This window comes from Canis aureus, chromosome 32 (genome assembly GCF_053574225.1).
Source record: "Canis aureus isolate CA01 chromosome 32, VMU_Caureus_v.1.0, whole genome shotgun sequence".
Classification (NCBI taxonomy): Eukaryota; Metazoa; Chordata; class Mammalia; order Carnivora; family Canidae; genus Canis; species Canis aureus.
In genome coordinates this window covers 5,978,641-6,002,493 of record NC_135642.1, presented here as the reverse complement: position 1 = coordinate 6,002,493, position 23,853 = coordinate 5,978,641, and the positions used below count along the sequence as shown (strand labels likewise).

Genomic DNA, 23,853 nt, shown 5'->3' with positions numbered 1-23,853 from the left:
TCCACTGACAAGGTAGAAAGTTGTTCACTCAGTTGCCTTGAAACCCTGTCGTGTGTGAGCTTTCCTACCTGCTAGATGGGAGCTCCGTACCCAGGGTAAGCTCTGCTCTGTCTTTCCCAGAGGGGTTAACTGGTGTTTCGACCCCCTTTCGTAGGTTTCCCTAAGCACCACGGAGGCTGCGCTTGCACTCAATAGGTATTTGTGTTCTGCTGTGCTCCCGCTCCTCACAAGATGCGCCCCGCTCTTTGCCGGAACAGAACACTACACTTCTTTGATCGATTCTACACTACAGACAATATATAGGCTTTCCAAGGGACGGTCCCTCACCAAAGCTCAGAGGGACACCATAGAAGAATGTTTGCTTGCTATTTGCAAGTGAGTACTCCCCACCCATGTTTTTCACCTCCATGTATGCTTCCCTGTCAGCTGCATTTAATTGTGTGATTGAAAACTGGTAAATCCGGTCTGAGGAAGCTTCCAGGCCTTAGCCATACAGCAGCCCTTTCTCAGTCATCTCCTTTTAGGATATGCTGGGTCCCCCTCCTCCCATTGCCACAAGCTTTCTGATCACCTCCTCCTTGAGTTCATCTCTCACTTATGGAGAAATGGGGGACACACAGCTCAGGCTCTTGCCCTGAGGGTTCGTGGAACAAAAGATGAGACTGTCTTTCAGGCAAGTAGTCAGTGTTCAGATTAAGAACTAATGTTTTGATTCCCAAGTTAGAGCCAGAAGCAAGCTCTTCCTCTACTAAATAAGTGGATCTTTACACAGAGACCAGCTCTGAGAGTATGAATCAAAGCAGCCCACCCCTAAGCCTCAAAGACCTGGGACAAAGGTAAGAAGGAATCTCCAGTCCCAGTGGGGAGTTAAGGGCAGTAGTTCTCACCACTGTGGAGAGGTATCAGAGCAACCCAGGACAAAGTCATCCCAAGAAACTTGGATGTCATCCTAAGAAACATCCCTTAGGAAACTACGTTAAGTCTGACAGGGTCAAAGGAAGAAGGGCTCTTCCCATAGTATATCTCAGCAGCATGGTCCAGACCCTGATCTGCTGTCCAAAGAGTGTTTTCCATCAGAATCCCATAAGGAGCTACAAAATAAATACCCCAGTGTCCTGGCCATCCCTCAAGGGCCCAAAATCAAACCTTTAGTGAGGAGACCCAGGCCTCTCACTTGAAGCTCTGCAGGTGCCTCTTTAATGCAGCCAAGGTTGAGCACCACTGCCCTAGAATGTTCTGGAGATAGGACCAGCAGGCATCCCCTGTAGCAGCCAGCTGGATGTGGTCCTGATTCTTGTTGAATGAGTTGTCTCCTAATCACATGAGAGAGGGCTATGTATTGGAGGGCTAGGGCTACCTGGAAAAAAAAGCAAGCAATAATTATAATTAATAATTGATTTTATGTTATAATTACAAGATTGAGAGACAAGGCCATTTACTTGCTATATGTTTCACTTTTTACTCCCAAGGCTTTTTATCACAAGACTGGCTCTCGGAAACGTTGTCAGATGAGTTCTGTTGTCCATCTCCATTCACATCTGTCCTCCTCATAGGCACCTCCAAGGCTTTCTTTCCTAGCATTCCAGCATTTAATATCAGAGCCATTAACCTGGCCTCCACGGCCCCTTACCCATGTGTGGATGGATTTCGGGGGTTTTGCTAACTATGTGTATATGTACAGGTACTCTTCTGGGCAGAGAATTTGGAGGTGCCACTGGGTGTTTAAAAGGCCTGACAATGCACAACTAAAAACAATGTTGCTTATCTCTCCTTTCTCTCTCTCAGAATTTACTTGCATCAACTACCAAGGCTGTGACCTCTTTGATAATTTTTTTTTTAATTTTTTTTTTATTTATTTATGATAGTCACAGAGAGAGAGAGAGAGAGGCAGAGACACAGGCAGAGGGAGAAGCAGGCTCCATGCACCGGGAGCCCGATGTGGGATTCGATCCCGGGTCTCCAGGATCGCGCCCTGGGCCGAAGGCAGGCGCCAAACCGCTGCGCCACCTAGGGATCCCCTGATAATTTGATAAATTGTTCTCCAATTAGTTACTGCATTTGCCAGTTAAAGGAGTTTTTTTGAGGAGAGAACCTTAACCTAAAGAAATGATTTCAATATTGAGGATTTTGGAATAGTAACTCAGAGGGCCTTAAATTCCCTTCCAATCACACCAGTAGGTGGCCTCAGATTCCACCTATGTACTGGTCAACTCCAGCCTCATCCTTTGCAAAGTTCAAGGGACAGTTAGCCCTTAGAGACAGTTGTAAAATCAACTGTCCCTTCTTTCTATTATACTCTTTGCACCTAATCATTGACTGTATTTTGAGTGTGCATAGGCCCTATAACACCTTGTCATTTGGTAATGAGGCTTTACCTTAGGTATCTCAATTCGTTAGCCACACATTCCTCTTTCTATATTTTAACTTATACAGTCGACCCTTGAATAAAACAGGTTTGAAATGTGCGGGTCCATTTGTACATGAATTTTTTTCAATAATTACAGTACTATAAATGTATTTTCTTTATGATTTTTGTTAACATTTTCTTGAGCTTCTTTTATTGTAAGAACACAGTATATAGTAACACAAAATATATGTTAATCAGTTGTTTATGTTATTGGTAAGGCTTCCAGTCAATAGTGGGCTATTAGTAAAGTCTTGAAAGGAGTCAAGAGTCATGTGCAGGGATCCCTGGGTGGCGCAGCGGTTTAGCGCCTGCCTTTGGCCTGGGGCGCGATCCTGGAGACCCGGGATCGAATCCCACGTCGGGCTCCCGGTGCATGGAGCCTGCTTCTCCTTCTGCCTATGTCTCTGCCTCTCTCTCTCTCTCTGTGTGTGACTATCATAAATAAAAAAAAAAAAAAAAAAAACTTTAAAAAAAAAAAAGTCATGTGCATTTTTTTTTTTAAGTTTTGTTTATTTGAGAGCAAGAGTGTGGAGGGAAGGGCATAGGAAGAGAGGGAATCTCAAGCAAATTCCCACTGAGTTCGGAGTCCAAAAGGGGGCTCGATCTCACAACCCTGAGATCATGACCTGAGCCAGAATCAAGAGTCGGACGCTTAGCCAACTGAGCCACCTAGGTGCCCCTAAAAGTTATACATGGATTTTGACTGGGTAGGAGAGGGATCAGCACCCCTAACTGCCCTGTTTTTCAAGAGTCAACTGTACTCACTTTTTTTTTTTTTTTTTAAGATTTTATTCATTTATTTGACCGAGCACAAGCAGGGGTATGTCAGGCAGAGGGAGAAGCAGGCTCCCCACTGAGCAGAGAGCCTGACACAGGGCTCGATCCCAGAACCCTGGGATCATGACCGAGTCGAAGGCAGACACTCAACCAACTGAGGCACCCAGGGGCCCCTATACTCACTGTGATTACCCAAGATCTTATTTTAGGAGCTAAGTGTTTGGTGGCTTAGCTCCAGTATATGGTTATGGATGAGTGTTTCTTTTTTCATTCTTTCTTCCTTCAGTATTTTCTTTCTTACTGTTTAACTCTCTGTGTTTTTATTTCACACTGCAGTCACTTGAGGCCTTCCATGTTACAGCAACTCTTGCGACGTCTGGTTTTTGATGTGCCGCAACTCAACGAATACTGCAAAATGCCTCTTAAGGTGAACCTCCTTGCTGTTACAGAAATACGGTCCCCAGCACAGAAACTTGCCTGGCAAAATGTGAGGTCTTCACAACTGGGGGAATAAAATACACATTAAATGGGCTTTACTTTTGTAAGCTGAGGGCTAACAAGATACAACCCACCATATCAAACCCCTTTTTGAGTCTAGGTTGCAGAGAGTAGATCATTAACTCCTCCAATTTTCTTTGTGATCATGGTATCTCCCCTGCCAGGTAAGTATCCTCCAATTTTCTTTAATTGCTTTCCACTGACTACATGTTATTTAGCAGAAGTTAATGAGGGGGACTTGAATTTTGCACTTTCATGCCTTAATTGGGTTTTCAGAATGTTTTCAATCTCAAAACACTGTCTTTGATTATTCATTTGATTATTCATTCAAATACAGAACCTAAATTGTCCTTTTTCTATTCTGTACTGTTTTGTGCCTTCTTTTTCTATCACAGACCCTCTGTTTTGTTTTTTTACTCTTGTCTCTATTGTCCTTTATCAATGGAAAGTACAGCCACAGAGCTATTTGCAGTCTCCTTCATGATTTTCTCATAAATTACAAAAGTTTTATCACTAGCAAAGGGAGCATCTGGGCCTGGGTGGGAGGGCACACAGTCAACTGCTCCCCACCCCACCCAGGAACAATGATTTTTATCTTTTACCTGTAAGGTACCTGTCATATTTGCATATTCATTGTGTCGGAAATGGCCAGTCACACCTGAAAATTCTGTGTGGTGATGTAACAGAACTTTTCCTTCTTTTCAGAAATAGTCTAAGAAGGATCCCAAGATGCACTTTACTGGAATAAATAGAATTCCCAGAATCCTTTAGTTCAGTCCTCCATCTCCATGCCCTGGAGAAAACAGCTGGCATGTTGTCAGAGACTCCACTTCCCTCCAAGGGTTTGTTCTCTCTAATCTTAATCCCAATAAGTATTCTAGCTGAAAACCATGATTTTCACAGTTCAGCTTGGCATGCTTCTTCAGCAGGCCTGTACAGTCAGCTGGATTCTGGGTCCTGAGGAAAAAGCATCAATAGTACTCAGTAAACTCACTTTTAGGTCTTAGGCTCTTAGGATTTTTCTTAGAGCGGATCCCAACTGCTGGGATGGGATCATGGGCGTGGTACGTCTGCCCTCTACTGGCCGCATGCCAAACGGTTGTAATGTGGCTGGGCTATCAGAAGGCTGGAGAGAAAAGCAGGGAAAGCCATGAGCAGTAATCACTGTAGAGAAAACCTTCAGACCCACAACATGCTCCCCATCACTCCCACATCAGCATCACTCAGCATCTTCTAGATTTATAAACAAATAGCTCAGAAGAAGTTCTCCCCACCTTCGAGTGCCCAGAATGTTACACAGCAAGGATTTTCAGAGGGTAGTATTTTCTCAGTTGAGATAGAAGCAGTTCTTCTCCATTTCCCGACTGCTGGGAGCACATTACAAGGCCCTGGAATTAACCAGGTGGATTCAGCTCAGGATAAAACTTTTTAGGCAGGCGAGCAGGCCATTCCCAGTGGTGCCCAGGGGCCTCTCCATAGATCACCCAGCTGTTCTAGCTGCTGGTTTCACTCTCATATGGGCTGTCTGCTGTTCTGCTCTCCCCTACGTGTTGTGGATGCCTGTGGATCTTCTCTACCCCACTCACTGGTGCAATCTGGCTCCAACCTCCCAGCTTCTGATGAATCACTATGAACAGTGCTGGAAGTACTACTGCCTGCCTTCAGGATGGGGGAGCTATGGTCTAGCTGTGGAAGAAGAACTGCACCTGACCGAGAAGCTCTTCTGGGGGATTTTTGACTCTCTCTCCCATAAGGTAATGACAGTACCTCCTGAACAAGGAGGGAAGACCTTAATAACCAGTGAATGAATAATCAATGCCTATGAATAATAACAGCTATTAGCCTTTGACACGTGCTAGGGAAGTGCCAGTTACTTCACAAGCATATTACACCAACCATAGCCCCAAGGCTCTAAAATAGGAACGATGCTAACTGTCATTTCACAGGTGAGGAAAAGCCTCAACAGCTGGATAACCTGCCAGATTCACAAAGCTAACACATGGGAAAAAAACTTAGTAAATTATAAAAATATTTCTGAATTTCGGTCTCGATGGCTTATCTGTACCCCCAATCCTTTCCTCCTGACCCTGTGTGGCCCCTGTTAGCCAGCCTTTACCAAGTTGAGATGTAGAGGAGAAACTCCCAACTGCTGCTCTGATGTTGAGATGGGGGGTTTTCGGAAGACCACTTGCCATTCTGAGGAAGGTTCTTAGCAGCCACTCACTTGAGGAGGAGGTTGGTAAAAGCTGAAGGCCTCTGAACCATAAGCCTCTATCCAGGCTGACTCAAGTACAGTTCAAACCTCTACACTTGCCTCCACTCCCCTTAACACAGTTTATTCAGATTTCTGAGGTCGTCAATTTTAAAGGTAGGAAATGAATAGATCTGGTCTTACTGAAGTCTGAAGCCTGTGTAGAGCTCCAGTTGGTGTTCACCTGCACTTAAACCGTCTTGATTCAAGTGCTCCTTTGTTCTGGTGTGAGTAGATCAAAAGCTGTTCCTAACCCCATGTTATTTAACTGAAATCTCTTCTGGGCCCCATTCAAGAAAGAACGGATATGATATTGAGCCGTCTGCTGATGGTAAGACCAGACCAGCTAGTGAGGGGGCTGGCAGGGCCGCTCCTGCCCAATCCACTGACATGGTGGGTCAGTTTCTATAACCATCTATGGCGGACAAGTTTAGAGACCACTGTAACCCTCAGATGGTCTTGTAATGTGATGGGATGAGCACTGGGTGTTACACTATATGTTGGCAAATTGAACTTCAATAAAAACAAAAACAAGAAAGTCTTGCAATGAACTATTTGGAAGAGGATGATCTAAACTTTGATTTAAAGTTTTTCAATTGAGGGGTAGCCTGAGTGGCTCCATCGTTTAGCACTACCTTCAGCCCAGGGTGTGATCCTGGGGACCCAGGATCAAGTCCCATGTCAGGCTCCCTGCATGGAGCCTGCTTCTCCCTCTGCCTGTGTCTCTGCCTCTCTCTCTCTCTCTCTCTCTCTCTGTTTCTCATGAATAAATAAATAAAATCTTAAAAAAAAATAAAAGAGAGACAGAGATTTTTCAACTCAGAGCAAATGGTGACTTGAGGGCTTTACAGGTTGTCATTTCATCCTCTAAGGATCGCTCAGTTTCCACCAGAAAGTATAAGGATTTACATGTTCCACATTTGGGTTAACTTAGACAAATGCAAGCATGTGATTTTTTCTGCCTAATCAGATGAATGTTTCTGCATGGGTAGCCCTGGTTCTGACCTCTGTACTAACATGGCCTTTGTCTTTCCTCACAGAAGTATGACCCAGACCTTTTCCGAATGGCCCTTCCTTGTCTCAGTGCTATCGCTGGGGCCCTGCCACCGGATTACTTAGATACCAGAATCTCGGCCATGTTGGAGAAACAGATCTCAGTGGATGCAGATGGCAACTTTGACCCCAAACCCATCAACACCACAAAGTGAGTCCAGAATCATCTCTAAGCTGGTCCTGTGTTTTGCCCAGTGGCCAGTGTTTCTCTTTCAGAAGGTGGCAAGAAATGTACACTTGCCTTCCTTTCCTCCTTCCAACACTGCTGATTGTTTCCCTTGACACTACAAGTCACGCCAGACTGCATTTTGTCCTCAACTTCTGAAAGTTTAGTTCATCTATATCTGATTATATACTGTATTATTAAATTCTGTGCTTTTTTTTGGGGGGGGGGGTTGGTTTATTTATTACAAGAGATAAATGCTCTCCACAAGTAAATGTTGCCTGAGGCATTGCAAGAACTGCCCTGATAAATGATGCAATTAATTTATTAATGAGTTTTTTGACAAAATCTTCATTCTTTGTGAATTAGACCTCTATAGTTCTAATAGCATCATACATCAGAACAACTCTATAAATAACACTCAGCTGAACTCCAGTAAGACCACAGGGTGTGATGACACAATGGTATGGGGTCCTTCTCTGAAAGACTGGACCCACTCTTTGCCATGCTGGAATTTTGCTGGAATTTTGGAATATCCTTATAATAGTGTCTGTTACTTCCTCTTCCTGGTTCTCCAACATTCCACCCTGGTGATGATTAGGCTCCAGATAAAATATTGAGCAACATAGGCTCAATTTTGTCTTGTGGTGGTTCTTACCTAGTTATGATGATGTGTTGTGGGTCATATAGCCTTCATCTCTAGGTACATTTTAAATGAAGAACTCTAAAATGCTGTAGCCTGGGCAGCCCCGGGGGCACAGCGGTTTAACGCCGCCTGCAGCCCAGGGCATGGTCCTAGAGACCCTGGATCGATCCCACGTCAGGCTCTCTGCATGGAGCCTGCTTCTCCCTCTGCCTGTGTCTCTGCCTCTCTCTGTGTGTGTGTGTCTCTATGAATAAATAAATAAAATCATTTTTAAAAAAATAAATAAATAAAATAAAATGCTGTAGACTGAGCAGTGCAAGCAAGGCCTCATGTAGGAGCCCCCTCGGACTTGAGTTTTGTGGCAGTAGTTCTTATAGGAGACGCATAGCTTGAGCCATTCCTAGGGGCTGTCAGCTTTGATAATGTATAAAATTTATCTTTGGGGAAATTAAGTACACGTTCCATTAGATGGAGCCTTGAGCTGAGTGGATAATAGGAAACAGAATAGAACCAACTGTAAAGAAGAGGTAAGGGGCATGGTAAACCACCAAGCCAGGGCCTGAGAGAAGGCAGGTATGGACTTTGGAGAACCTCACCCTGTGAAAATGTAAATGTGCTGAAGGTCGACAGAAGTTGCCTTCATCAACGCTCTGAGACTCTATATACTAGTCATTGCTTGCTGTTGATGGGTACGGCTCCATGCTGTTTTGAGAATCCTGATTTCTTTACTTATACCTCTGGCATCAGTCTGGTTCCTCGCGTAATATGAGTTACGAGAGCTATGAGCAGAAAAGTACCTTATTGCAAGGATACAGGCTTATTATCAAAACCTAGTGTGAAGCTGACAACCCAGTCCTCAGGAAGGACAGGAAGCAAGGCCGAGTGACCAAATGAATAGCCCTCGGGTAGTATCCGCATGGGATGAGTCCATTCACTACCTTAGTCCCAAACAACCCAAGACTCCAATTCCACGGAGAGTGAGTGTGATTGACCTGGTCAGATGCCCATTCTTGGTGCTTGTTCCCATAAGACTATGGCATGTGAGACTTGTTCCTCAAAGTAAAATGGAAGCACTTTGGCTACCTGAGGGGACAGAGGCTGCCAGGCTAACAGAAACAGTGTCTGCCCTCCTAACCACATCTGTTATTTAAGCATGAGTCCCTGCATCCAGAAAGGTAAATGACCACCACTCTTTGGTAACGTGTGGTCCTCTCTCTACCCATTTCCAGCATTTGCAGATTGGAGCGGTAAGGGGACAGGCAGTGTCCTTGCATAAAGGAATTCTCACTGTGTCACCCAAACAGGTCTGGCCCAGGAGCCAGGGGCACCTGGAGCAGCAGAGGCTCTTGCAGTGACATTCTCTGATTGGACAGGGCATGTGTCTATGAGCCAGCATGGACACGCCGCACCTCTGTGCAGGAAGGTCACTGTCAGGCATCTGACTCCTGACTACTGATTGCTAGTTCTGGCCATCTCTGCAGGACATCCAGCTCAAGCACTCGGGGAGGTTGTAATGTTTCTTTTTTTCTCATTTCACAGTTTCTCCTTGCCTGAAAAATGGGAATACATCGTCACCAAGTATGCTGAGCATTCACATGATAAATGGGCCTGTGACAAGGTAGGGATTATCATCCAACTGACAATTGTCAGGGTGGGGGAAAAACCAACCCAACAGCATTAAAGGGTCCAATCCTAGAAATCTGCCTGATTTGTCTAAGTGACAGACCAGCTGTGCCAAGAGCATTCATTATTTCTGAGCAGCAATTTCCCAGGGTTGGTGGAGGTCAGAGAGATAGGCGGCAGCAATGGTTGGTGCTGCTTTTTGTATTTCTCAAGAAGATGATTGATTCTGGGAGTGTTAACTCCTTTCTAAACATTGCATTTTCTGGAGTTTGCACGAAGCACATGCTTGCGTGGTTTTGACGTAAAGAGATAATGCGGGGCAGGAGGCTTTCATTTAATTCTTTCTTTGAATGTAGCCTTGGAAAGGGGGAAATAAAACTAAAAGCCTTGCCCTTGCATTTTGCCAGCAAACTGAATTTTATCCCAGCGAGGGTACACGTCTTCCTATGGCAGGCAGCAGAACTTCCAGACACTCCCTTATTAATAAGCCTGTCCATCTGGTGTTTAAAATTCCTCACCACATGAGGTCAGACTGCTTAATGAGTTTAATTGCTCTGTCAGCCCTTTAATGCTGGCAGGCAAAGTAGGAGGAATGTGCCAGAGACATACAGGATTCCTGTGGGCAGCTGGTTAAGGATGGGGCCCATTGCTCAGCTGCAGCCTACACCATGTAGCAGTGAACCCCCCACCCCCACCCTGCAAAGCCACAGAAAACCACCTCCAAGCCACAGGCCCTGGAGAGGGGACACCTTGACCACTGGCTCAGCCTCTGTATTGATCTGGGATCTGCTTTTATTTTTTGATCAGTGTCTCTTTGGGACTGCTGATAACCACAATCCTCATAACTGTAGAGTGGGCTCATACCTAGAGTAAGGGTTGGCAGACTTTTTCTGTAAAGGGCCAGATAGTAAACACTTTTGGCCTTGTGGGCTAGGCAGTCTCTATTGCAACCACTTGTCTCTGCTGTTGCAACACAAAAGTAGCCAGAGGTGACACATAAATGGAAGAGTGTGCCAGTGTTCTGATAAAACTGTATTTATAAAGCACGGTTGGATGGACTCATTAAAGGGCTCCAGTTTGCTGACCCTTGCTCTAGAAGAAACAATATGCCCATTTGGCCAGCCTCTGACTTAGGGGAAGGGGACACATCCATGAATGGAGCAAGATCCAGTCTCTCACTAAGCCCTATGGATTTTACCTCCTTAGTCCATCTTGAATTGGTGTAGGTCTCTCTGTCTATGTCATGGCTTCAGTCCCAGCTACAGTCATCCCTCACCCAGATGATGGTGATAACATCCTGACTGGTCTGCCCATGTGCATTTTGTCTGTTCTGTTCTTTACGCTGCTGGCAAGTGCTGGTTTCAGTAAGCAGAATGAGTCACATTCTACCGCTGTTTGCCAGACCAGCCCTTCTCCTTGTTACAATGCTTTCATAGCTTCTAACCATTTTTAATACAAAGGCCAAAATCCTAAACATGGCCCGACAGCAGATACTACCTCATCTGGCCTCTGCTGCTGTCTCCAACCTCATCTCTCCCTCTGCCTCTGCCCTCCAGCCATAACCCCTTCTTTTAGTGTCTCTGTCTCTCTGTCTCTCTCTTTCTCTTTGTCTCTGTCACTCACACACATACACACACACACTCTACATGAGCCTGAAACCTTTCTTACTCTGAGTCAGGTCCCCATCTGCATCTACACACATGCAAACACCAGTCACCAATTAATTCATCCTTTAAATATCCATCCCAGTGTGAATTCCTAGGACACCTCTTTCCCAGAAGTCTTAGATACTTAGCGCTGATGGTGGCCTGAACTAAAACCCTGGCAGGAAAGCTAGGGAGAGGTAAACAAATGAGCAGGTCTTCTTAGTGTTTTATAGCAGTTTTATATATTTATAATAATTACATGATGATACTAGTTATCAACTATACCTTTCCTCGTGTGGTATTTGGTTAATCTCTCTCTCCTCCACTAGACTTTAAGCTTCACATTTGTAAGAAAACATGCTTGCTCACCATTGCCTAGTGGGCATTGATTATCTAACAAAGGAAAGCCTATTTTCCCCTGCCCACAAAAAGTTCACAGTCTTGTGGGGTGAACAAAATAAGCCTGCCATTATACAGGCTGTTCAATGCTGCAGTGGGTTAGAGTACACAACCCATGAGATAAGTCCTTGCATCAATAGTACGGGTTCAGGAATGCTTGCTTGAGTTGGTGCCATCTATACTATGTGATAAGGGATGGGTAGTTGTTCAGGTCCAGGTCTATGGGAGCAGCAGATGTGAGCAGAGAAGTAAAGAGAGAGTCTGATGGCTCTGGAGAACCATAGTTCAATATGGTGGGATCACAGAGTGGAGCAGAGGAAGAAGGGTGAGAAATGAGTCTAGAAAATTCCAGCAAGATCCCACTCTAGCTTTAGAGGCCACAAAGAGTTTGGGTTTTACCATGGTGACAGCTGGGAGTCAGAAAATCTCAAAGCTGTAGAGTACCCTGATCTGGTTGATTTTATAAATATCACCTGACAGTGGTATAGAAAATGAAGTCCATGGAGAGATGGTATGACTCGATGCAGGGAGACCCCATGGGAGCATTTGCAGTAATCTAGGTGAGAGCCGATGGTGGCCTGAACTAAAACCCTGGCAGGAAAGCTAGGGAGAGGTAGACAAATGAGCAGGTCTGGGAAGCTGAACACAGGTGAGAGGGTGCAGAGAAGGGGCTGTCAAGGAAGACTCCCACACATCTGGCATGGAAAGTGAGCATGAGCCAATACTGCTGGCTGAAATGCAGGGAACCCAGGAAGAGGGACCCCTTAGAGGAGTAAAATGCTAGGCTCTGCTTCAGGCATGTGAGGACATACCTGTGGACACCCAAATAGAGCCTAAATAAATTTGGAAATTAGGAAAGAGATCTGGGCTGGAATATGGACTTGAGTTCAGTCTACCTATGGACTGTGGGCCTGGGTTACATATACCAGGGAGGATGTGCCCTAAAAAGGTACAGAAGCTTGAGAAACAGACACATTAACAAGTGGGCAGAGGCAGAGATTGAGAAAGATCAGCCCGGAGTCTTTGGGCTGTGAGGTTATGGCAATCAGGCTCATACATACTTCTGTATCTACAGTGCCTGGGACAGAGAGATGCCTACCATAGTAGGCATTCAATTGATGTTTGCTGAATGAATTTTGAAATTCTTAAGCTTCCATGACTGTAGGAGATGTGCACTGCTACAATTCTGCTCTAGGGTTGGTGGGCACACAGTGCAAATCAAGTCAGCCCACTCCAGGCAGTGGGAAGCAAGACCAGTCCTCATGTGCCTTTGGCCTTAACTTCTGTCCCTGCCTGTGGACATGACACACTGGCCTGAGAAGCATTGTTCTCAGGTCTTTTGAAACCTCCTTCTGTCTGAAACACAAGCGAGTAAGCAGCGAGGACAGCAGCTGGAACAAGAAGAAATAAGGGAGCAGAGTTCAAAATTCAGAGGGCAAAGAGCTTGATGGCCTGAAAGGATCAATTAGACATTTTGCAGGGGGTAGTTTTCAAACTCTGCCACATCTCATTATTCCATTTGTTCAGTGACAACAGAAGCTGGGATTTGGGTCATAGAGTGGGGCTCTTTGGATGCCAAGGATATTTGAACTGAGAACATTTCTACAGAGTCAGAATGGATGGAAGTACGGAATTTCCCTGGATGAAAACGTGAAGACCCATCCACTCATAAGGCCTTTTAAGACATTAACAGAAAAGGTAAGAAACTTGCCTCTGGTAGCACTGAGTGGCCATGCTGATTTTCCTTCCTTAGGAATTATATCAGATGGTCATGGGAGCTCAGGGCTCAGCTCATCCTCAGGTTTAAGTAAACTCTTCAGGAGCGCACCAGGGGGCAAGAGCCCCAGGACCAGTTTCCAAGAGCCTAGCTTCATGTTCTGTCTCTTTGGCTCTGAGAACCCACTGGATGGAAAAGCAATGTTCAGCATTTGGATGCTGAGCCAAAATACATTCATAGTTCACTTGCAACAGGACCAGGAAGGGGTTTTGCTGGACTGTTGACAGGGGGAACCTGGGGTTGGGGAATTTCCTAGAGAAAATTCAGATAGAAATGGCTTCCAGTCTCAACAAAGGGAATAGAGAGGAGGGTGCCTAGGGAAATACGGACAGGTCTTTTGGAGTTGTTGCTGCTGCTGCTGTTGTTGTTGTTATTATTATTATTATTATTATTATTATTATTATTATTATTATGAAATTTGGTTCAGCTTAACTCCAAATTCCTATTTTGGAATCAATAAGAGTTCTTTTAAGCTGTGGCTTTGGAATATGTGTCATATGTAAAGGACAGCATGCATATCACTGGATGTATGTTGGCCATCTGTAAAGTTGTGTGTAGCTCAAGAGAATTTTAAACCTAAGAAGTTGTACTTTCAAAGCTGAGAGGAGAATTTTGTGCCAATCATTTATACAAGTCCCATCTTAGCTAATAGAATGTGAGGGGTCATTCTCCTATTCTTTCTCCTCTTTATCCACAAACTGGATAATGTCTGGTACATTCCCTCCAAAGGCAGGAGACTGTGGGGTCTTATACTTGAAAACATCAAAAAGACTGACCTGTTTCAGGTGAGATGATGCAGAGGGCATCTTGACCTTGTGAGAGGAAGCTGGAGTCAGCTGCACCCCTGTGCTCTGTGAGGGCCAACTCCACAGGGAGTCAGGCCGTTGGAGTAGGGGACATGCTCTGCACATGTCTTCTGCTCGGATTTTCTTCCAGGAGAAGGAGATTTACCGCTGGCCTGCCAGAGAGTCTCTGAAAACCATGCTGGCTGTGGGCTGGTCTGTGGAGAGGACCAAAGAGGGAGAGGCCCTGGCTCAACAGCGGGAAAATGAGAAACTTCGGAGCGTGTCCCAGGCTAGCCAGGTATGACCACATGCCTGAGGCCAATACTGGGCCAGTAAGAGTCCCCAGAGAACCTAGGAAAACTCTCCCTGGGGCGTCAGGGGTGAGGACCACCAACGGTGAACCCTGAGGACCTGTCAAGAGTACACCTCTGGCCACCAAAGTCAGGACACCCATAAAAGCAAGGAAGATCGTGGCAAACCCACTGACTCTGTCTTGCTTTCCTAGGGCAACAGCTACAGCCCTGCCCCCCTGGATCTCTCCAACGTGGTGCTTTCCAGAGAGCTCCAGGTAAGTGTTGGTATTTCCACAACAGCATATCTTGCTTCCTTAACTCCCCTAAGTGCAGGGGCCTATTATCCTCCAAAGAGGTTTGGTTTTGTTTTGTTTTTTAAAGAGGTTGAGGAACGGGGAGAAGAATGCCTAAAACATATCACCACTGAAAGATCAGAATTGAAGAAAGTCGGGATCCCTGGGTGGCGCAGCGGTTTGGCGCCTGCCTTTGGCCCAGGGCGCGATCCTGGAGACCCAGGATCGAATCCCACGTCGGGCTCCCGGTGCATGGAGCCTGCTTCTCCCTCTGCCTGTGTCTCTGCCTCTCTCTCTCTCTCTCTCTCTCTCTCTCTCTGTGTGTGACTATCATAAATAAATAAAAATTAAAAAAAAAAAAAAGAATTGAAGAAAGTCACACTAGGCAGGGGCCCCAGGGCAAGTCTCAGAAGAATAAACCAGTTTTTTAAGAAGGCCAGGCTTTCCACATGTTCCAGGGACGTCATAACAGGTGACGCCTCAATAAAAGGAGGAGAAAACAGCAAATGACTCTGTCAACACACAGAATGAACAACTAGGAGAAAACTAATAAGGGCTAGGAGGAAACCTGAGGTGAGGTCTCTGGGTAGGGTGGGGGTACTTCCCTTATCCCAGGCATGTAGTGCCAGCTAGCACATAAGGATGCTTGTGGGGCCCACCATGGGTTCACTCGGGTGCCCCATGATGGTGCAGAATTTAGGGGCACAGAACCCAGAGGATGAAGTGTGAAGCTAGAGGCTACTTCCTACCACCCCCAACCCCCACCCCCAAGCCCCTCCCATCACCCAGGCCCGTCCCATGCTCATCCATGGCCAGTTACTCCTCTGTCCATCAGACCAACCCTTTGGACCTTAGAGAAGGTTTCTTTCCAACACCCACCTTTCATTCCAGGTCGCTGCTTTATGCCCTTATAAAAGATTAATTCTAATTGAGGAATCTTATTTGCAGTCATTTTCTCCAAAGTGTGATTATTCTTTAGTTTACTCAGCTAGAGGCCTTTGGGGCTCCTAGATCTTTGCTGGACTCCCACTTCCATCCCCCTGTCTCAGGCCAGGGATAAAATACTGAACTCCTTTGACAAACTAAGTGCCACCAGAATGTGGTTTCAAATGGAAATGCGTGTTTATCATAAATGCCTCAAACTACCAGGATCATATGTTACAAGGGAAGGACAGAATTTGAAATTGTTTTCTGTGTGCATGGGACACTATAAAACTAACAAGGTGCATAAGCACAGACTAATCAATGACGGGAGATGCTCAACAATGTGCCCTTCGCATCGGGTGGTGCCTGGTTCCCGAGGCTGCCTGAAATAGCCAGCAGAGGGGAACCACTCGTCTTTGCTTGTTGTCTGACTGTTGTCTCCTTGGTGGGACCCAGGGGATGGTGGAAGTCGTGGCTGAAAACTATCACAACATCTGGGCCAAGAAGAAGAAGCTGGAACTGGAGAGCAAAGGTGAGCCAGGTTCATGTACCCCCTGCAGAAGGAGAGCGGGGAGGGGGGGGTGGGGGGGGCAGGTATGTTTTCCAGAGGTGCCAAGGAAGGGCCAGATGTGCTGTCCCTCTGTCCCTCTGCTGACCCCAGGTGGCGGCAGTCACCCTCTGTTGGTGCCATATGACACCTTGACAGCCAAGGAGAAGTTCAGGGACCGGGAGAAGGCACAGGACCTGTTTAAATTCCTCCAAGTGAACGGCATCTTGGTTTCTAGGTAAGTCTTCTTCCCGGCGATGTTAGAGGACAGGGGAGGGTTTATGGGCAGGACCTCTCCCTCTCCAGGTGTGTATCCACCTGCCTGCAAAATGGAGGAGAAGGAGGATAGTGGTTAGGATTTTGAAATAAGAAGACTTTTATTTGGGAGCATGACACTGTCTTTTTCGACCCAAACAGGACCAGTCAATATCAGTTTTTAAAAACCAGTGATAGTAAAGAGTCATGGCAGATTATACACACACACCTTAAATATTTAGTTTTAAATTGAAACATATAAACACGCATTCATTCACAAATCTTGGGCTGTAAGCCCTAAGACATTGTCTTCATATGTTGTTTTAGCGACTGCAGTTGTAGACCATATCCATAGAGCGGCCTCAAAGCCTGGGGGCTCGGGCTTCTTTACAGCACATACAGAGCCATGGGGTGCAGGATTCTTCTAGATGTTTTCCCAGCTTCCTCTCCTGTCTTTTACGTACCTCGTACCTGATTGAGAAGCTTCGTATTTGGAAACGCAAGCTCAGGCCTCTGTAACACATGCAACCGAGCTCCTCTTCTCACTTTAATGGTTGTTTTATAGGATATGTAATCCAATTACATAGTAGCAATAGTACACGTAACTGACATGAATAGTTTTTGAAGAAAGAACTGATATTTTTGAAGGCACAATTCCACCGAGGAGATGCAATACGTCAAGATTTCCTGAGACTTTTTTTTTTTTATCTCAAACTTTTTGGTCAGAATTATCTAAATGAGTGTTGCTGCATTGTCTTAGCTGCTTCCGTCTTACAGGTAGAACCTGTTTTCTCACTGGTATAAGGTAGGTGGTGGGCTGTGCTCCGTGGTTCATGCTCGAAGAGTGAAAAACAAGCAGTGTTCTTATTCTGAGATAGCCGTTCCTCCTAAAAGAAATGTTTGCTGAGCCAGCTGCTGTTTCTTCTTTTAGTTTCCTACAGAATTTTGCCATTGAATTGGCAATAAATAAATAAATAGATAATAAAAACCTATACAAATATTTCTATTGTAGCTCATATGAAAAAATAACAAAACTTATTTGCCATATTGTCGAGCAGGAAAGGTCAGACAGCAGGAGACCGCCTCTGGGGAAGCATTTGAGAAATATTCCCTCCGTCGCTTTAATCCTGTCCTTGGCACCCAGAGGAACGTGTACTGTGATTTGCTGATAAATAACTTACTCCCAGAAATGAAAATTCTTCTTTACCATGACTAAAAAGGAAATCAAAGAAATAAGGGGAGACAGGGAAAAGATTGTTGTGTTCAGCAAACATATCCTGTGACACGTTTGCCGTGTGCCAGGCCCAGTGGAGGGCACTTGGGCATGCAGACGGGGGTGGGGGGTGAGAGTCCCATCAGCAAGGACACCTTGTACCAGCCCACTGCCCAGGCCTCCCACCTGCTCTACCCTCCGCCCCCATCTCCCTGGTGCTGGAGCCAGAATCCTTGATCCTCTTTTTCCCCCAACCCACATCTGACAGTCCTTCAGGAAGTCCTGGTGGCTCTACCTTTAAAAGATACTCAGAATCTGGCCGCTCTTACCCATTCCATGCCATCACCATCATTCCTGAGCCAGCCTCTGAGCCGGCTTCCCTGCTTCAACCCCACCCCCACCCCCTCACCATGGTCAGTTTGAGACCTAGACCTTTATAATGTAAGTCATCTCCCTGTTCAGAACTTCCAAGAGCTTCCCATCTCAGAGCAAAAGCAGAATTCCAAGGATGGCCCATGGGGCCCTCGTGCTTTTCTGACTGCCCATTCACTTCCATCCCTACCATGCCAGCATCTGCCATATCCCTTCAACTCAGCATGCATGCTCCTGCCTCAGGACCTTTGCACCCCACTCCATGTGCCTGAAAAATCCTTTCCCCAGATGTCCATGTGGCTCACCTCCTCACCTCCTTCAGGCCTTTACTCCAATGTTCCCTCCCAGTGAAACCAGCACGGATTGCTTGCCCCCCCTCCTTTAGGCACTCTTAGGCCTTTTCATACTGCTTTGATTTTTTTCTTTTTTTCACAAAGCTAAGTAGCTGCTAGCATTCCACATAATTTATGCTTTGTTTTATGTATTATCTGTGTCTATTTACAGCTAGTATATATGTTCCATAGACGCAGAGATTTTGTTTGCCTCTCTGATTTATCTCCAGCTTGAAATTGTTTGAACGAATTGTTTGAGATAAAGATATTTTGAGGGATCCCTGGGTGGCGCAGCGGTTTGGCGCCTGCCTTTGGCCCAGGGCGCGATCCTGGAGACCCGGGATCGAATCCCACGTCGGGCTCCCGGTGCATGGAGCCTGCTTCTCCCTCTGCCTGTGTCTCTGCCTCTCTCTCGCTCTCTCTCTCTGTGTGTGTGACTATCATAAATAAATAAAAAAATTTTTTAAAAAAGATATTTTGAAAAATCCTTTCAGACATTATTCTAGCACAGGTGTTATGTGCTCACAAAGGCAGGTTCCATGTGTGAGGGGATATCAGTCAGATGACAAACCAGGTCACTAAACCCGAAAAACCATTAACATTTGGAAAGTAAAATCAACACAGAATTGCTGATGCTCCAACGTCACATAGTCACCTCTGTTTCTTCCTGGGATTTACCCATTTCCAACCTAGAGGTATGAAGGATATGGAGCTGGATGCCTCCTCCATGGAAAAGAGGTTTGCCTATAAATTTTTGAAGAAGATCCTGAAATATGTTGATTCTGCCCAAGAGTTTATTGCCCATTTGGGTAAGTATCACTGTGACATATCCCCCCAAATGTGTGCTTCCCTTAACATTCCGTATTCTCAGAAAGAATGTGGTATTTCTCTATCAGGGGATGATGCTTTCCTACTCTCGCTGTTAGTGATTCATTTAGATGTCATATGGTTTCTGGGGGGGAAGTGGTGGCTGTGATTTTGTCCCCCTCTTTAAAAAAATCTGTTTCATCCTTGGTTTCAGGGTTTATTTGAGCCGTTTGTCATTTTTCATCCAACTCATCCTATGTTAACTTTTCCATTGTTTTGCTTTGTGGCTGTGGGCATATGACTCAACCTCTGAAGCTGCTTACTCATCAGTAAAATGGAGGAAAGGACAGTGAAATAGCTGAGAGAATTGACAGGAAAAATAACTAGCACAGTTACGAAGTCCTTTGTAAAAATAGAAGATACTCTATAAAAATCAAATGGCCTTTCCATGGCCCTTGGGAGAGTCACTCTGTTTCTAAAATGCTGGGACTGTTTTTGTTTTTGTTTCCTTTAACTGTGGCCAACTCTGTGTTACTTTTATCTTGGTAGAAGCCATTATCAGCAGTGGGAAAACTGAAAAGTCTCCCCATGATCAGGAGATCAAATTCTTTGCCAAAGTAAGTGATTCCCTGCATTTAACCAAGTTATTTTCTTCCTAGAATCTGTACAGTTTAGGGTCCAGGTTAAGCTCATCTCACGAAGATATCCAAAGCTCCAGTGGCTTCGATGAGGTGGGCATGTGTCTCTCTGTTTTGAGGCAGTCCAGAGGCAGGTAGGTGGACTGAGGAGGCAGGCAGGCCGTTTGCTCCACGCCATCCCCCAGGGACTCAGGTATTTGTTCTCCTGGCACTTCACCATCTCCTGAAGCGTGATGCGTGTCAGTGCAGTCCAGATGGGCTCACCTGTACCACACCAATGGGAAAGGGGAGAAGAGGAAAGGAGGACAAGCCTCTTCTCTCTTAAAATTCTATCCCAGTGGCTAAAACTCCATCATTTGGCTCTACGTCACTGCCAGGCAGTCTGGGTAATGTGTTCTCTTGCTGGGCAACTCCCTGCCCAGCTAAAAGTACGGGTTTCTACTGCTAAGAGAAAGAAGGAAGGAATCTGAGTACCTGAGCGGGCTCTGCCATAGAACCCTGCTCACAGGACTGAATGCATGTGAGGCCTTGGGGTAATTGTGCCTGAGAAGCAGGACAGAATGCTCAAATCTGGTAGTGCTAGGCCAGGCCCAGGTGTTCCTGCTGGGGGCCGTGCCCAAAAGGCCGTGCCTGAGTACAGGTGTACCACCGACTCTCCTGAGGATGCTGACTCAGCCGTACACATACTTCTCGGGCCTCTCTGTCAGGAGCCTCTCCAGTTCCATATCCCCAAGACCTCTGGTTTGAGATGTACAAGAGGAAAATGTGTTGGAAACTTGCAATTCACCAGGTAGAATTTCCTAAAAATCTCAGGACCTATATTCAGGGACGTTTTGCTCCCTGAAAATGAACTTTTTCAAAAGAATCAAAGGAGGGGCTTTGGTTAGCTTCCTAGAAGTTAATTTATGGTGGATTTCCAGGTTCTCCTCCCGCTCGTTGACCAGTACTTCACCAATCACCGCCTCTACTTCCTGTCATCCCCTCTGAAGCCCCTTAGCAGCAGCGGCTATGCCTCTCATAAGGAGAAAGAAATGGTGGCCAGGTGAGTCAACACAAGAGAAGGTCAGGGTGGCAATGTGCTTTATATAAAACCCCAGGATCCTGGAAACTGGATGGTGAGTCTTCCGGAGAAATGAACTGTGGCCTGATGGCTGGTCACACAGAGGTCGTAGCTGTCAAAGTAATTATATTCATACTCATCTGCGTATTATTTTGGCAACCAAGAGAAGCGCACTGTTTGGAGGGATCACTAGGGCTTGGAAAAAACTTGTATACTTGGATCAACTTTTATCCTGAAATAACATTTAGAAAAAGGCAAAGTCAATCCCAAAGGTTGGACAGGCAAACACACAACATTGAGAAGGAGCAGATTAATGCTGTTTTCTTTTTTTTTTTTTTTTAAAGATTTTATTTACTTATTCATGATAGTCACAGAGAGAGAGAGAGAGGCAGAGACACAGGCAGAGGGAGAAGCAGGCTCCATGCACCGGGAGCCCGATGTGGGATTCGATCCCGGGTCTCCAGGATCGCGCCCTGGGCCAAAGGCAGGCGCCAAACCGCTGCACCACCCAGGGATCCCGATTAATGCTGTTTTCAATCCCATTCTTATCAGGCTTTTTTAAGTTTAAATTTGTTTTAAAGAATCTGATCTTACAAGTCCTATTGTGGATGATCTGATAGTCGATATCCAGAGCAACACAATTCAATTTAAACTCCTAATAGGAAGAAAAGTGTTGGTCAGAAGCACCAACCTGTGTTCTCATCACAGTGGGTATAGCATGTGGACACCTCAAGAGAGAGGAAAGCAAGGATGCTTCCTCATATGCTTTATGATCAGGCTAGAAGATGGAGTTCACTATGCCTCCAGTCTTGTCTGTATTTGATTTACAATAACAGGGAAAGTTAGACTCTTTTTTGTTTTGTTTGTTTGTTTGTTTGTTTGTTTTGAGTTAGGCTTGTAAATAACAAAGAGTTAAGAACTATAGTGGAAGCAATCCGCTCTTCCTCTAGCAGCCATTGGTGGCGGACGGCATACGGTGCACTTTGTAAAGGCCCACCCGCTGAGTATCACCATCCTTGTGAGGATAGTCAGCCTTAACACTTAACTAATGTTTCTTAAGCACAAAGCTAAGCAGTGAGCTGCTTTTCCTCCTAACACAAGTGCACAAGAACCTTACACATCATTGCTAAACACCACCGTGCTCTAGGGACTGCCTGTGTATTCTTTCCATTTTGCAGATGAGAACACTGAGGTTCATGCCAGTGCCTAACGTGACCCAGGTAGTACATTAGGGCGAGAGCGAAAGTCCTCTCTATCCACATGGAGTGCCATTTTTTTCTGCGGTCGTAACTTAATCTCGTTAAGAGAAGGGAGGAGGAACGTATGCTATCAAAATGAGATACAATTAGCATCAATCACCAAAGATTTCCTAGACGTTTTTTCAGGATGCGCTGGTCTGTAAGAAGTTTGGGAAATGAGGGGCAAAGTGAGATATTCAGATAATCCGAAGGAGGGCAAGTGTGTCTGTCTTCTTCATCTATTTTTGTTAGCTTGTTAATTCATGGAAATGTAACATTTGTTCAGCCAGGCGCCGTTTGTCAGGGCAGGGATACAACCTGGATCTCATCAGCCTTGCAGATTAGCCTTCAGATCCGTTGGGGTGCTCACTGCCCTCCCAAAGAGGCAGTAGTGTCGGCACCAAATGTGTTCACACTTCCAGACCCTCTCACCTGCATCCTTCCCCCTCTGCCCTGCCTCTTCTGCATCTGGGGCCATTCACCAGCGCCACCACACTCTCCCCCCTGTGGTCCCTTTAATGTCTCACTTGCAGATTCCGAGACAGGGAAACACCTGGAAACTCTGGCCTCTCTCAATGCTGGGCTGAGGACAGTGTTTCTACTTAAATTATGGGCCCCATGGGGGACAAGAAAGGGCCTTTTAAAACTTCAGGTGCCGGCCTTGGCCCACCTGTGTAATTGCTTCTGACAGTGAGCAGAGCCAGTTAGTATTAGTATCCAATAACTCAAGCCATCTGCTTTGGTCAGGAAAACGTTGCTTTGTATTTATCCAGAGCAGGTGTCCACTTGGAAGCATTTCACTAGAAATATCTGCATTGATCAGCCCCTAATTCTAAAAACTAAGGTTCTTGTGATTACTGTCTACTTAGAGATGAGAGATGAGAAAACCAACACCAAGAGCAGCTAAGTGGCTTCACCACAATAGCCCAGCTCGTCACAGCAGAGCCAGGGGCTCACGTCCCTCTAGGCTGTCTCTCTCCCCCAAGTCCATGATTTTTTTTTTTTAAATCAAATACATAAGGTCTTTAAAAAGTGGACACAATGGGAAGAACAAAGAAGCAATCCCTATTTCATTTCACACTAGCTGGCTGTCAAATCTCTGTTAAACTTATTCCAAGTTCTCTGAAGCTCTAGGCCAAGGTTTCCAGCTTATTCCCACTGCAGAAATAAACTACTACCCACAGGGGACTTTAGCTACAGGATTGTCCGGTAGACAGCTCAGACTTGGGGCGTTAATTGAAAACCACATTAAGGTGAGCAAGTTTAGTGTTGTTTTTTTTTTTTAAGTTTTTACTTAGATTACAGTCAGTTAATGTACTGCAGTATTATATGAATTTTAGGTGACAGTATCGTGATTCAAAACTTCAGTACATAATGGTGAGCAAGTTTTCATCTCTACCAACACTCAGGGTATATTTTTTCTCCATTTGTGATGTTGCCGAAAAGACTTCTGCCCCATGGGGGTCAGGAAGCCCATGACAGGCTACAAGTGAGGGCTTGGGAGGGACTTCAGCTCAGTCTCACCTTGGGAAGCCCTTGCCCCATAGCAAGTGTTTCTAGTGTAGCGCCCCCTTGGTGTTCTCCCAGGAAGGACTGTTTCCGGAAGGGGTTGCAAAGTTCTTGCCTACCTAGGCCCGTGTCAAATAGTGTCAGGGTTCTGAGCAGCCTCCTCCAAGAGCCAATGGCAGGACAGGTCAAGTTGCAGCCGTAGTGAGTAAGGGTCCATCAGTGGCATGTTCCAGAACATTTTTTATAAACTGCATAAGGCTCTCTACTGGACACCATGAAAGCAGAATGTTAAGATACAGCTGGACCTCCAAGGGGCTCCAGGGTGGACAAGATGGGTGAAAGCTTGG

The 23,853-nt window shown here is 45.6% G+C and overlaps 1 protein-coding gene across 1 annotated transcript in view; it reads left to right on the top strand.

The window, feature by feature from the left end:
• Positions 1–23,853, top strand: part of RYR3 (ryanodine receptor 3) — a 513,451-nt gene that overhangs the window by 401,998 nt on the left and 87,600 nt on the right. Inside the window, exons 48-60 of the mRNA XM_077880434.1 lie at positions 155–375; positions 3,521–3,611; positions 5,296–5,436; positions 6,974–7,137; positions 9,335–9,413; positions 13,072–13,161; positions 14,177–14,323; positions 14,531–14,593; positions 15,992–16,067; positions 16,197–16,320; positions 18,948–19,063; positions 19,611–19,678; positions 20,620–20,741. Of these exons, the coding sequence (XP_077736560.1) occupies positions 155–375; positions 3,521–3,611; positions 5,296–5,436; positions 6,974–7,137; positions 9,335–9,413; positions 13,072–13,161; positions 14,177–14,323; positions 14,531–14,593; positions 15,992–16,067; positions 16,197–16,320; positions 18,948–19,063; positions 19,611–19,678; positions 20,620–20,741 (1,502 nt within the window). The remainder of the gene's footprint in view (positions 1–154; positions 376–3,520; positions 3,612–5,295; positions 5,437–6,973; positions 7,138–9,334; positions 9,414–13,071; positions 13,162–14,176; positions 14,324–14,530; positions 14,594–15,991; positions 16,068–16,196; positions 16,321–18,947; positions 19,064–19,610; positions 19,679–20,619; positions 20,742–23,853) is intronic.